We start from the raw sequence: 14,041 nt of genomic DNA on the forward strand, positions 1-14,041 counted from the left end.
AAGAAGAAACAAAAACAAGAGGGGGGAGGGTATCCTGTTTATAAATGAAAACAAAGGATAGAACTTGTATATCTTGGAAGGCAAAGGAACACACTGGATCCTTCACCAGGGAAGCAAGCTGACAGCATACTTGTCTCATGAAAGGAGGATCACAGCCAAGTCTGGTTAAAAAGTACTGCAAGGAATTTGAATGAGCCAAACTCAACAAGACATAGAGTATCTTGGTAATTAAGTCTAGGTTCTAGAATGTGTGTTATAATTTTGTTTTCGAAGTAACCATTTGTTCCCAATATTTTCATTACTTGAATCTCCATGCTTTGCTAAATAAACTTATGAACTTTGAATTCACTATACACATATCTAAGTGCTGTGTGTTAAGTGGAACAGTGATTGGAGGTAGAACTGGTAAACTGTACTGTTTCTTTGGAAGTAGTGAATCTGAATACCGTGAGTGTCCAGTGAATCAGGAGCTGGACACTCCAAGGAGACACTCAGAGGGCTTGAGGGTTGGAGTGTGCTTATGGTAAATAAAATGTGTTACTGTGTTACCAGCCTATCTATAACACATCAGAAACAATATTTATACTTTTCACATTTTCTATTCCTCTTGGCTTAATAAATATGTGTTAATTACATGAGGACATAGTATGCATTGAAATAATAAAACACCATGGTTAAAATATTAAAAACTGTTGGCTTTCTGAGCTGCTAAAATCCATCATACTTTTATAGCAAGTAATGGCAGACATCAATATGATATAATGTTCAGTTGAACTGACGTTGAGGGTGGTCAACACCTCTTAGAATGAGGTCCTTACTATTTATAGTTTCCAATGATGCTTGCTAAATTTCTGATCTTTTTAGTGAACCTGATGTAAGGTTATGTAGTAATCCTTATTCATTCAAAGAACGGTTTATGATATACCATAAACAGCGGAACATGTGATGCTTGCTACTACTAAGTGACAAAATACTATTATGCAATTTTCAGTTATTGCAAATCACAGCACTTTGCTAAAGCACAATTGTGTCTCATGCTTTCTATGCGAAACTCTTTCACTTCATAGTCTTAAATTTTGAAAGGATAAACCCTTAAAGAGCAATTAGCTGAAGTTAATTAAGAGCCGTTTGAAAAATAATCCAGGTTAAAGTTTCTGCCAAGTAGATTTTCTCCAAGAGGAATTTTATCTTGTCAGACATAGATATAACAACTGTTGAGTGACGAAGCAGGTTCCAAATTTTCTCCTTTTACTCATAGCTTTTCAGTCATTTCTACTGTTCTATTCATGCCTTTTCCAGGCAATTGCTTTCAAGAAGTCAAGCAAATCCAGATGTGGTATTTAACTAATAAAGGCCATATCTTTTGAAAGAACATTTCCTTTATAACCTTTGTAAAGGTAGACAGCACTGATGACTTCTGCTTTTTTAAAGTCAAAATGTCACTATATGGGGGGCAATGGCATGATTGCTGACTCTGGCACCTTGGGATTGTATGCAAGGGCTAACCCTTGACTTGTAAAACTGCAGGTAAGGACCTAGAAGGTGCCATAACAGCTTGTCTGTTCTTCTTACTGTGAAACTGTCCATCTAATTAAGGTCTCTCTAACATTAGGAATCTTCTGCCTCATCTTTCTTGTTGTGTGAAATATTGAGCACTAGAAAACAAACAAGGAAAAGCACAAGATAAAAGTACAGCAGAATGTTAAGCTATCTACTGACATTCTAGCTTCTAAAAAAATGGATTGCTCCACAAGAGATCCAATTCTGCAGGCTTTCTCAAGCAAAATATCTACTAAAGTCAATGGGAGTTTTACTAGGATTTGGGCTAAATGAGCCAAGTGATCATAAGGCCTTAAAAGTGGTCAATGGACATTGAAAATACTTTCTTGCATGATATTTATGTTGACGTGCATATCAATGTAATTTAATCTGTTTAGGTTTTTAGACCACAACCACCCACCTACCTCACCTATCTGAGGAGCACATACTGCATATCAAAAACATGGCTTTAAATGACATAAACCTGAGAGGATTTTCTATGAAATGATGAAGAGAGTGCATTACTTTTTTTCATCTTATATTAGCTGCTAATGAATTAGAAAGTGAAGGTCTAACAAAGGCTGTGTATGCAATAATTGAGTTATATTACTCAGCAAATCCCAACACCTACTACCAAGTTTTCTCCCCACATTATCCCCCTGGAAATCTAAATAGTAGCACTGACATGGCATATATGTAACTCTCTCTCTCTGCAAAGCAATGTTTAGTTGCCTGTGGTTAGTTTACTGGACTACAGTAACTTCATAAAATTGGTCTTTGTATAAGCTGCTACTGACCATTAAAATAAAATTAGGAGGTCTGCCTAGTTATCTGCTGCAAGATCATCACTTCAAGTCTGATTCAGCATTCCTTCTGTACCCCAAATTCCCATTGAAATCAATGAGAGTTTTATTTATTTAAGGAATCAAGGATGAAGTCCTATATATTTTGTTACGGGGCCATAATTCTGCACAATGAGGAGAAAAGTAACTTAATAGAGAGGTGCAATAGGTTAAAAAAGGTGTTTGGAGTGATAAACAGAAAATGTCTCTTTATTCTGTTGGCACACTCCAGCATTACCAAAATTAATGCAAGACACTGAAAATGGGACACAGACTTATTATATGACAGAAGAATTTTGAGTTTCAATTCTTATAAAACGAATAATATTTAGTTCCTTTCCATTTCTCTCTACAATAAAACCATACATTCTTCATACAGACTTCCTTAAGCCCACAAAGACTAATGCGAAACTACTATGTATATTTTAGTAGTAAGCTTTAATTTAGGCCAACAGAACTGAAAGGCTATGATAGTCACACTTTTCAACTGTTTGATTCTGAGAAGAACCCTAATATCTAATCTTTTGCCTTCCTTAAAGTGGTAATGGTAAAGAGATCTGCAAAAGAGAAAACATCAGATTTTTATACAATAGCTTCAGTTTCTCTTTAAATTATTCTTGACTTAGAGCCACTTGTGTTTAAAGTCACTATTAACCTTTATCTGAGCAAATCTTGATTTTATTCATTTATTCTGAAGTGTTAAGAAGGATATTCCAGGCCTACCTGGAAAAGCTAAAGGTTTAGGGTGAAATTCACAAAGCTCATTAGGTGCCTAAATCCCCTACTGCAAGCCACACAACTCCTGCTGAACCCTGTAATTCACAAAGCTCATTTGGTGCCTAAGTTTTTTCCTCTGGGCATATGCATTGCTGCCTAATTTTAGGCACCTGGACACCTATCTCCTGCTAAACCCCAAAACGATTCATGAGCCAGGGAAGACAGTCGTTCATTCACCTAACTTGCTCCAGGGGCTGGATCTGGTTAGCGCCTTTTGGGCACACCAGCTGAATTGGGCCCCATTCAAAGGCTGTCCAGAAGAGGAGTAAGAGATGATTGTGGTGCTGCCACCCACCTTATGACCTTTAGACTAGTGGTTAGAGTGCTCACCTGGGATGTGTGAAACTTGGTGGGTGTCCTAACAACTGGACTACAGAGTCATTCCCACTCTCTCCCACCAATCACGCTTTCATGATTTAACCAGAGTGCTTCAACAGGAGAGACTGAGGGAGCCCCAGATCAGAACATCCCATAGTTCAGTAGTCAAAGCATTCTCCTGAGAGGTTGGACTTCCCTGTTCAAATCTTTTCTCCCCTTCTGCCAGGAAGTGGGGGAATTGAATATGGGTATCACACATCCCAAGTGAGTGTTCTAACCAGTGGGCCAAAAGTTATAAAGTTGGACATAACCACCACCTCCTCCTCTATGCCGATACCTAAATTATTCTTGCAAGAAACTATGTAGGCACCTAAGCCAGGAAAGAAATTCCTTTTCGTGGGTCCGTAGCAGAGCTAAGTGCCTCACTGTAGCCTGGACTTAGGAGCTTTTCTCTGAGAAAGGGCCACTCTTTAGCACATTGTCATCTTCCATTGGCTAGCATAGGCAGGGAGCCACCTAGCATGCTGGCTTTTGTGGATCACATTCAAAGATGCCTTTCTCTCCCCATTAGGGAGAGGTTCACTAGGCTTTGTGAATCAGACTTGTTCCTGTGAATTTCTAGGCACCCAAGGTGCTCAGCATTGCAACACCTAAGTCCCTTCCTGGATTCCATCCCTAGAGTCTAAACATATAGAAGTCTTTCTGTTAAGCAGAAGATATTGACCAAGTGGGAATTGTTGCAGCTCTTGTTTCTGTTTGTTAGCACTTTTATTATTTAAAACATTTTGAAGTGATTAAACACTAGTCTTAACTTCTAGAAGGAATACTTTAAGCCAGTATTTTGGATGAAAATATTATTCCATAGCAAAGTAACTGTATCATTCAAAAACTACTCGCCTTTCCCCTCTTCAACCTTCTTTTACAGAACATATTTTATTTGCTAAGGTTTGAAAAACTCAGGACTGTTTGAAAATAGCCCAAAATATGTCAATAATTTCTACTGAGGCAATGTCTTTGTCATCTTGAGGTTTTTTTATCAGTTTAGAATTGACATACATTAATTCCTACCTTAAAATATTTCATGACAACTATTTGCCAATCACTTTTAAAATTAAACTCTTTAGATTAACAAAGCATTATACTATATTTCTTTTATTTCCTATCAGACATTTCACTTCCTATTTTATAGCATCATGTAATAAAAAGTGTATGTTTTTAAAAATTTCTTGATTTGATTTCAATTAAAACACAGGGTATAGGCAGTACATTGAGATTAATTGGTTAAAGCCAAAATCATTAGTTGCCACTTACTTTGCTTTTGCTTCTGCATCTTCATAGGCCTTATTGGAAACATCATCCAGACCTCCAATCAAATGTTTGAAAGAGCTGTAAGAATAAAGTGAAATTTCTAAGATATATGACTTTTCTAATATGGAATTAAAACAAGAAAAATATGTTTATTCAACAGCATGTCATCATCTTGACCTTGATCTATCAATAAGGACAGATATGATCAACAGAAGCTGGGAATGGACACAAAGAGAAAGAAGTAGAGAACTAATATGCTCACCTCACATTTCATTTTCAAAACACTTTCATAAATGTTTAATAAGAAATAATAACACATACATAAATTAAAAGTAAGGCCCAATCTTATTCCTCAAGCTGTTTTAGGGACTGATCAAATTGAACTCGGTGGCAAAACTCTGACTGACTGCAATGGCCATATTTTGCTTATAATTTCTATAAAATGTTAGGCAAAAAAGTCGTAATAATGAGGGTTATTTATAACTGTGTATATAGTGCAATAACCATCAGCTTCCCTTTACACATGGCCTTTTACGTAATAATAATCATGGTTATGACTGAAATATCACATAAACATACACACAACACAACTCTTTAGTTTTGCCACTTCGTTGAAGTCAGAATTTTTGAAATTATATGACATACACTACCATTTACACACAACTTAGTAAAAGCAACAGGAAATGCATTAACTAAAAACTGAAATGAAAGACTATCTTTGAGCTTCCATGAAAATTATGTCCTTTTAAGAATTTTACCATGGTTAAGGGCTATAATTTTAACTCTTAAGATGTGTTCGTGATTAAGCTAAGACCTCTTTTCACAAAGGAGCTGATTACTCAGTAGTGTTTCAAAAATATGTATAAATTTGTACCATGGTTTCAGGGTTGTCTTTGGCAAAGAAACCTGGCCATGTGCGTGGCTGCAAACTCTTATCTGGATAACAGTGAAATCAAAACATACATACACAAAATATGTTCATTGACAAACATCTTATTAAATCTTTGGGCTCTGAATCTAGATTTCATGGGCGATTTGTACAGTATTTTCTCTTCTATAAAGATTTGAATGTAAGGTAGTCAAAGGACAAAAAGCTAAAGCTATAGCAGACAAAACTTATCCATAATATAACCCTGTGGCATACACATAGGCAACTCCTGACCCATCAGCTTTACTGCTAGTGAAGCCTGCCAATCAGCCAGATGTCTCTGCAAGAATACCTTTCACAGCTTGGCATCTGTGTCTTGTGAGTGCCAACTATATGCCATTTGGGGTTATGAGTACTGGCCAAATCCGTGAAAGATGACAAGGAGAAAGAAGAGATGAGTTTATGTATATTATTGTTTGCTTGCACCACCTACAAATATGTGAGCAAGAAGGAGGTGCTGTTGTAATGCCCCTGGTATTTTGTAATGCCCCATATATTTTGTAATGCCCCTGGTATTTTGCCAACTGACAGAGGAGTAAAATGATAGCTTAGATATGCTTGAATGTAGTTATGAAAATTATTTTTTGCAATGTTCATGAATAAATGTTTCCACAGTGAAACAGCATGTAATAGAATAATAAGAAAATGTAGAAGTACTACAAAAATTAGTCTATTATTATTAATATTCTATTTAAATATTCAAACATTGCATGCTTAGGATACAGCTGGATCCTAAGGTCCATAGGAATAATCTCTTTTTCTTCCATTCCAACCTTCCACCACTGCATCAAGCTGACTTTCCCCAGGATTTCAGCAGTGTACCAGGATACTTATAGCATTTTACATCTTCTTCTTCTATCCAACTGTCTCCATGAACAAATCTTACCCCAGCCTTAGGTCTCCTGAAAGCTGTGAGAGGAATGGGCTTGAAAGGACCTTGTGGAATATCATTACTTATTAATAAAACAAACCTCAAAAGAATGTTTAATCCTAAACCACAGCCTGTATAAGATCAGTGGTGCTAGGATAGAATGAAATCTGTTTTACTTTCCATCAAGCTTCAGCTGTGTGTCAAACAACTCATCATATAGAGAGATGACACAGCCACCCTTGCTGAAATCCCCAAATTCACAGCCATTTCATCAGAAGTTAAAACAAGGGCTTTAGAGTAAGGAGATATCTGTAACAACAACAAAAAAAACACAGCACCACCTCCCCATTCCTCTAAGCATTTCCATGCAGAAAGTAGCACATTTGGGCTCAGTTGTTGCATTGCTAAAAGAGCTGGGGAGAGGACAGCATCGTCATCATGTGCTCCTGAATGCACTGTGTCTTAGTTGGGAAGTGCGAATGAGGCACTTAGTGGGGCTGGCAGGCTGCAGGCTGGCAGGAAGGGAAGGTCATAAGCTCACCCCTTTGTAGGATATGTAGCACCAGCCGCTCATTCCCAAAACTGGGGCACAAGGGTAGCAGGATGCTTTCTGTACCCTCTCCTTCCTCACAGACAATGGTGTTTACTTTTTTTTTTTTTGCAACAATATTCTGTAATCCCACTGCTGATGATATTTGTGTTTTAATATGAACTTTCAATCCAGGACACAGCAGGAGAAACAGAAGAGACATATAAACGTGTTTATGATATCAAAGTTTCAACAAAAATGGTTGAGATCATGCAAATGACTTTATAGCAGAATCTACTAAAGAAAAAGATGGTCAGTGGAGGAGACACCTCCTGTTTAAATACAAATATGTCATGACACTGTATCTACGTGTGTTAGGAAATCAAGTAAAATAGATTTATGCTTAAATTTGATACCATATGTTTGAGAGTTTTCTCATTGTCACAATCTTCTTCTTTTTGAAGAAAACAGTTCACAACTCAAAATTTCAGTAACAGTGGCTCTCTTTGCCTAGAAGTTCAGCTTTGTTCTTAACAGATTTTGTTGTTTGATTTTCACAGGCATGTGTATGCATTTGATTGTGATGGGAGTTCCAATATTTGAGCTGCTGAATTATTAAAATCCCAAAAGAAAGGGAATACTATTAGCTCAAAATAGGGTCATGCAACAAGTCTTTGACAGGACTCCTACTTTCTACACAGAGTTTGTCTTCATGCAGTCAATCCTTTTGGTAAGTCTCCTTGGTTCTGGTCATCCCATTCACCAGGAGGCACATCCAGGCAGCAAGCTCTCTCAAGCTCTTGGCTGAGAACTCTGCTCTCCTTCCTGGTCAGCCTTAAATTGAGCGGGGCTTCCTTTATATAATTCTCCTCTGCACATCTGATATCTTCTACAGGTGTAGCAGAGTGAATCCAATTGGGCTCATTGGTCTTCATTAATCCCTTCCTTGCCAGAGTGGTGGCCTGTTTGCCCCCCAGGGTCTCACTGGTAACAGCCTTTGAACTATTTAAGGTCTGTTTTGTTAAGACATTTTGCTGCAACTAACATGTAATTGAAGAAGATAGTGAAGAGAAACTAAAAAATTTAACTATTCTCTTTGTTTCTTTCTTCTTCAGACTCAGAAGAGTAAAATCAATAGTTTAACATATATGTCAGCACACAAAGTATGTGAGCTAATACCTTTTATTGAACCAACTTCTGTTGGTGAGAGAGACAGCAGAAGTTGGTTCAATAAGAGGTATTACCTCACCCACCTTGTCTCTCTAATATCCTGGGACCGACATGGCTACAACTACACTGCATATATGTCACAACTGCTCTGTTATACTAGTCACTTGGTACCAGATTTGTAAAGGTATTTAGGCACATAAAGGTCAGGTAGGAGACTAATGGGATTTCCAAAAGTGCCTTGGAGCCTAACGCCCATTTCTTTTTAAAATCCCACTACGCACTTATCTGTATCTTTAGGCACCCAAATACCTTTAAAAATCTGGCCCTCAGTCAGTCAAATGATTAAGCCTGTCAGTCATTTGGTTAAAGGGCTGACAACAAGGATGAAGCATTTGACAAAATGCCTAACATTGCTCAATGAATTAACCAACAAAAGGAATAACGATATTGTATTTTATTGCATGCTGTCAAATGCAAGGGAGCACCTATCATTCTGTAACGGCAAATGCCATGTAGCACTGTATCATGAACAGGCTACTTTAGCAGTAGCTGTAGCTCAAGTTTTATTGGCTGTCATATTACAGCTTTGAAACATTTACACCTATTGATTTTGTACTTCTTTTACCCTGAACATTTATATTTAGTTCATCTTGGAATACCAGAAAAAGATCAATACAAATGTAAATGCAAATGTTACAAAAATGGCAAATATAAATAAAAGATGGGCCTCATCAGAACTTTCAAACACCCCTACATGCGGAAGAAACCTGTGATTCATCCCCATCTCTATAAATATTTTTTGCTCAGCTTGTGGGGCAAATGCCAAAATTCCCTCTCAGTATACCTGATGGGCAATATATGGCAGTTTCATGATGAATTATATTCAAAATCATACCAAAAATGATTTTTGGATTTCTCACCCTTCCCCTTCTTGCATTTTTTCTACATGCAGAATGGTCACAACTAAATCCTCTCCTTTCTTTCTTTAATTTGGTTTACAAAACACAGCTCCTCCATATTGAAAGTGTATAAATTATCTACACAATTTTTATACAAAACTTACTCATAAAATTTCAAATTGTACCCTCCCAATCTACTCATTAGCACTAGTAAGTCTTCCTTCTTATTGCATCCTTATTCCACAAAAAGCCTATATAATCTTTTCAGAGAGCAGTGAAAGTTAAACTCTGGCGGTGTCAGACCAGAGGTGCAAAGATTTCCAGAGCCAAATTCCGTTATACAAGCCTCTTTCCATTTAAACTGGATGAACAGAAGTATAACAAGAGGAAATATTTTAACAGTAACCATTTTTATTTGATTTAACACGGGGCTTCACAAAACACAGGCAAATATTCCCTTAGATATACACATGGTACAACCCTGCAATTGTGGGTAGAATTTAACCACAAGGGAAAATAAGCAAAGATACCTGACAAATAAAAGAGTACTATAAATGTTCATGTTTACCTATGCCATACCTTTGATCACAAGAAAATGGAGTTCTTGCATATGCCTTTTGGTGCTGAAAATCCCACGTCTAGGCTTTTCAACATTTCTGAAGGGTTTTGTAAGGTCAGTCATGTGGTGATATAAGCTTTGCCTTGTAGTTCACAATTCCCATGATCCTTTGGATATCTACCACATCTTTTGGCTCCTGAAGCTCTAATATGGGCTGCATATAATTTGGATACATTTCTTTCCCACAGAAACTAACGAAGTGACCAACATACTTTATTTGTTCTGTTGTGAGCTGGCATTTATCATTCAATGTCAAACCCGCTTGCTGAAGATTTCCAAGCTCAGCATATAACTATGCCAGCTGAGCCTGTATTTCATTGATGGTGGAAAGAACATTTCTCCTCCAGTAGACATTTTTGTCAGTTTTGTTAGATTAGCATGGATCTTTATGTTACCATTAGGTGGAAGCACTACGAACACTTCAGCACCCCAAGGAGTGGTTTTCCTTTATGCAGGCTGTTATCCTCATTTGCTCTGTCATCTCAAATTCTTATTTTACTTTCCCCATCAGGATAATGGAAAGGTTGCCATGGCCTAGTGAGAGATGAGCTCTCAGTCCTATTAAGAATACTCCAAATGGCCAGCCTAACACACACAGCCTCTGACAATTGAAGTCCTACCACTTCTCTTCTCACGGAGGTGGTCTTACAAATAAAAAAGAGGGGGTGTGAAAAGTGAGTGTCTTATGCTTGCTCAGGCTGCTCAGGGGAGGTGGGGCCCTTTAGCTGCAGGCAGACAACTCACCCAGGAGAAGGAAAACTGAATTAAATCCTCTGAAGACAGAACACATATTTTTAGGGTAGTGGGCAGCAGGAGTACTCTTATAGAGAGACAAATAGAAACAGCATACACACTCCAGAGAACCAACTGGCTGGTGTAGTACCCTTGAAGGGAGAAGCAGCAGCCAACCTGTGGGTATTGTCAGGCCTCACCAGCCAGAGACCTAAACTGTGGCAGTAGGTGACATGCTGGATCTTTGTTCATTTTCACCTCGCACTTAAAGGATGGAAATAGTTATTGCCTTTAAGGGGTGGCTCATCCAGCCTACATATAACTCCACCAGGGACTCCCAAATGTTGGGAGGGCTGTTTTGGCCTACACTGGCAGTTTGCTTGCCTCAAACCTGGCAGCCCTGGACCAATAAGATCGCAAAACAAATGATTAACAAAAGTTTGTGAGTTGTTACTTTCATGGTGTCATCCTTAACAGGCCGGTTAAAGTGCGAAGCTGGCCAAGATGATGGTCTGAAGAAACATTAATATACTGTGCATTCAGGAGATCAGGTGGTCAGGAAATGCAACCCGAGAAATGGGTCTGGGTATAAGTTGTACTATGTAGGTGGTAGTGACAGGAGAAATGGTGTAGGAGTGGTGACTCACAATGAATTTTGTAAAATCTCCATCTTCCCTATTTGCCTTTGACAGAAATAAAAAATGGAGACCTCCCTTAACATCAGGGGTACATTTTCAGAATTACATGTGTTTTCAGCTGCATGAACTCAAATGACTTTAATGGGATCTGAATAGCTAACACTTTGCACACTGTTCCCTTTCTCTGTGTTTCAGAATGTTAGTTTTCTAGTCTCTCGACTTGTAGATCAATAGATGTTGCTGGAGATATATTGTTCAAAGACAAACTTTACATAAACATGCAAGCTAATAATCACATCATGCTGACCAGGTTAGTTGTTTTGTTGCAGAGCATATGTTGCCACTTTTGACACTGTGAGTACTTTATTATTTACTAAAACAAAAGCTTCTTGAGATATGAAAGCAGGGAATGTATGGTAATTCAAGCACAGTACATGATACCATTTTGCCTACTTCATTCTATGTTCAATCCCTAACTGCCTAGCACATAGAGCTGTGTTTCACTTGGTGATTTCAGTTCACAGTGATTTCATGCAAACCTTCTTTCACACTTTGATTTCTTTAGGTTTGAAATAATGTTGAAATGAGCTCATCCAAAACGTATTTGCTTTGGCCTGGGTTTGGACTTAAACCTTGCAAAACAAGACTTCTGAGTGATTTCCACCCAAACGTCTCACCAGCAGCTGAAACTTAACCCAGTTTCACTGTGAACTTGCGCCACATTCACAAACCTCACCAAAACGTTATTTGGAACATGGCCAGTGTGTAGGATTTGTAATGGAAACTGACACACTGCAAGTCTTCTCTAGTTGGGGGTCCATGAATCCAGCAGGGTTGGAAACTTCAAATTAACAGCAGACTTCTACTGTTTTAGCTAATGGAGTAACTGGTAGCAAGCCAAGGTTGTTATCCTCAATCTTACCACTAGAGGGGGATAAGATACATATTTTGTCAAATAGTGTCACAGTTATTAGACAATAGAGACTATCTAGACAATAGAGAACTAATGACACTCAGGAGTCTTGGGTTCTGTTACAGGGTTTGGAAGGGAATGTGTTCTACTGGTTTTGGACCCTTCTACTACTACCGTCGCCCCACAGCTCTGTGCCCCCGTGCACTCTCCGCTGCTCTCTATTTCGCTCTAGTTGCTTCCTCCTCCTACTCAGGTTCCAGGAAGGGAGCATTCAGAGTACAGGAGAAACAATATCCTTGCTCTTAATTCTGGTAGCACAGCAGATCCTGGCAGTTGGGAGGAGCAGCTGCAGGGAAAGTTCTATTCAGCCCCTACAACCCAGGGCTGGAGCATGCTCAGTACAAGCAGAAACTTGAGAGGCCTATAATTTGGCCAAATTTGTGTGAATTTTTACAAGGCTACCAAAAGACATTTTTCATTTTTCTGAGTACAGAACCCTCCCTGCCAAATTTCTAGTCCCTGCTTCAAAGCAAGGAAGTGCTAGAGCTTCTAAATAAATCTGACATAAGAATTCAACATTGGCAAAACAATATATTTTTCCATTTCTTGTTTCTGGAAATGGCTAATCATTGTTGCTGGAACTTTCCATTACAATTCAGTTTGAGGCAGACGCATGCATCAAAAATATCAGCCCAAATGGTTAAAGTTTAGCAAAGTAATAAGCTACTGAAAACAGGGTCTTCTAATGGAAATTGTCAGACAAACTTATTTCTAGGCATCACTCCCAGCTCTGTCCATAATAGAGGGCACAGTATCAGCCACTGTAGGTGAAGTAGAGTCCTAATTTCCATTGACACCTCCCTTCCTGTTGCTCACATTTTCAAATTCCTTTCAGGCTTAATGTTTTAATGTTTAGTTCAGCCCAAAGGCAAATATTCTTGGAAAGTGGGAACAAAACTGGTGCCTAAGTTCAGAGTTACTTGAATGTGAACTCAGTAATTGCACAGTATTTCTCAACAATTATCAGACTGCAGCATGTGAAATATCCAAATAATTTCCTGTTCTACAGGTATAGATAAACGCAGGGTTACCATATATGCCACAGTATAGTAGTTGTTAGTAAATGTTGACTTTTTAAATGGCAACCCCTGCATTTTCTAATCAGAAATTCTGCAGGCAGATAACTCAAAAATGACTGAAATTAGAAAAATGCAAACTTAGAACAACACTGGTGACTTTGCAAGCAGAGGTAATAATATAGATAGTATAACAATATAATATAGACAACTATAATCCAGTGAAAAATGAAATATATGATGTGTCTTCTAAAATTAAAGTGCAGTTTGAATAATATATAAGATAAGACAAAATCCTCTAGGTATTAATGTAAACAGGTTTTTTTTACCAAGGCTTTAAATATGTACTTTGTATACTTCAAAATAGATTTTTCACTGTACTAAGATAAGCTTCTCCACTTACTATTGCATATATAAAATAATCAATTAAAAGCTGTAAAACAGACTCTCTAGGGCCACAGAACTGTTATGCTTGCCTTGAGCTATAAATAGCGTTATGCAACTACTCTTCCCTTAATTGCAGAACATTGCTAGGAATTGCCAGTATATACTGTGGATTAACTACTGTCTTAGAAGTTTACATTTAAATGTGTGATTTCTTACTAGTACGGGAACATTTTTAATGGTGAAATGAAAACGTATGAGACTGGAAAATGACCAACTGGTAATATAACCCAATTAGGATTAATTTTTGAATGACTATATTTATTAATTGTACTTGTGATTAAGCTGCAAGACAAACAAAATGTCTGTACAGAATTGTTCAGATAAAATGTGATAGTTGGTCCATAGTTTTCTTATTGAATATTTGCTAAAATGAGTGGGCTAAGTAATTTCCCTTTATCGCCAGGGAATGATGACGCATACTGTCTATTTTATGTA

At 37.8% G+C, this 14,041-nt stretch overlaps 1 protein-coding gene across 3 annotated transcripts in view; it reads right to left on the reverse strand.

Moving 5' to 3' along the window:
- The window catches only part of PRKG1 (protein kinase cGMP-dependent 1), a 901,242-nt gene that overhangs the window by 110,998 nt on the left and 776,203 nt on the right, over positions 1-14,041 (reverse strand). For all 3 annotated transcript variants that reach the window (XM_073353692.1, XM_073353693.1, XM_073353691.1), the window contains one exon: positions 4,788-4,862. In XM_073353692.1, coding sequence (XP_073209793.1) covers positions 4,788-4,862 — 75 coding nt within the window. The remainder of the gene's footprint in view (positions 1-4,787; positions 4,863-14,041) is intronic.

Source organism: Lepidochelys kempii, chromosome 7 (genome assembly GCF_965140265.1).
Source record: "Lepidochelys kempii isolate rLepKem1 chromosome 7, rLepKem1.hap2, whole genome shotgun sequence".
Taxonomy (NCBI): Eukaryota; Metazoa; Chordata; order Testudines; family Cheloniidae; genus Lepidochelys; species Lepidochelys kempii.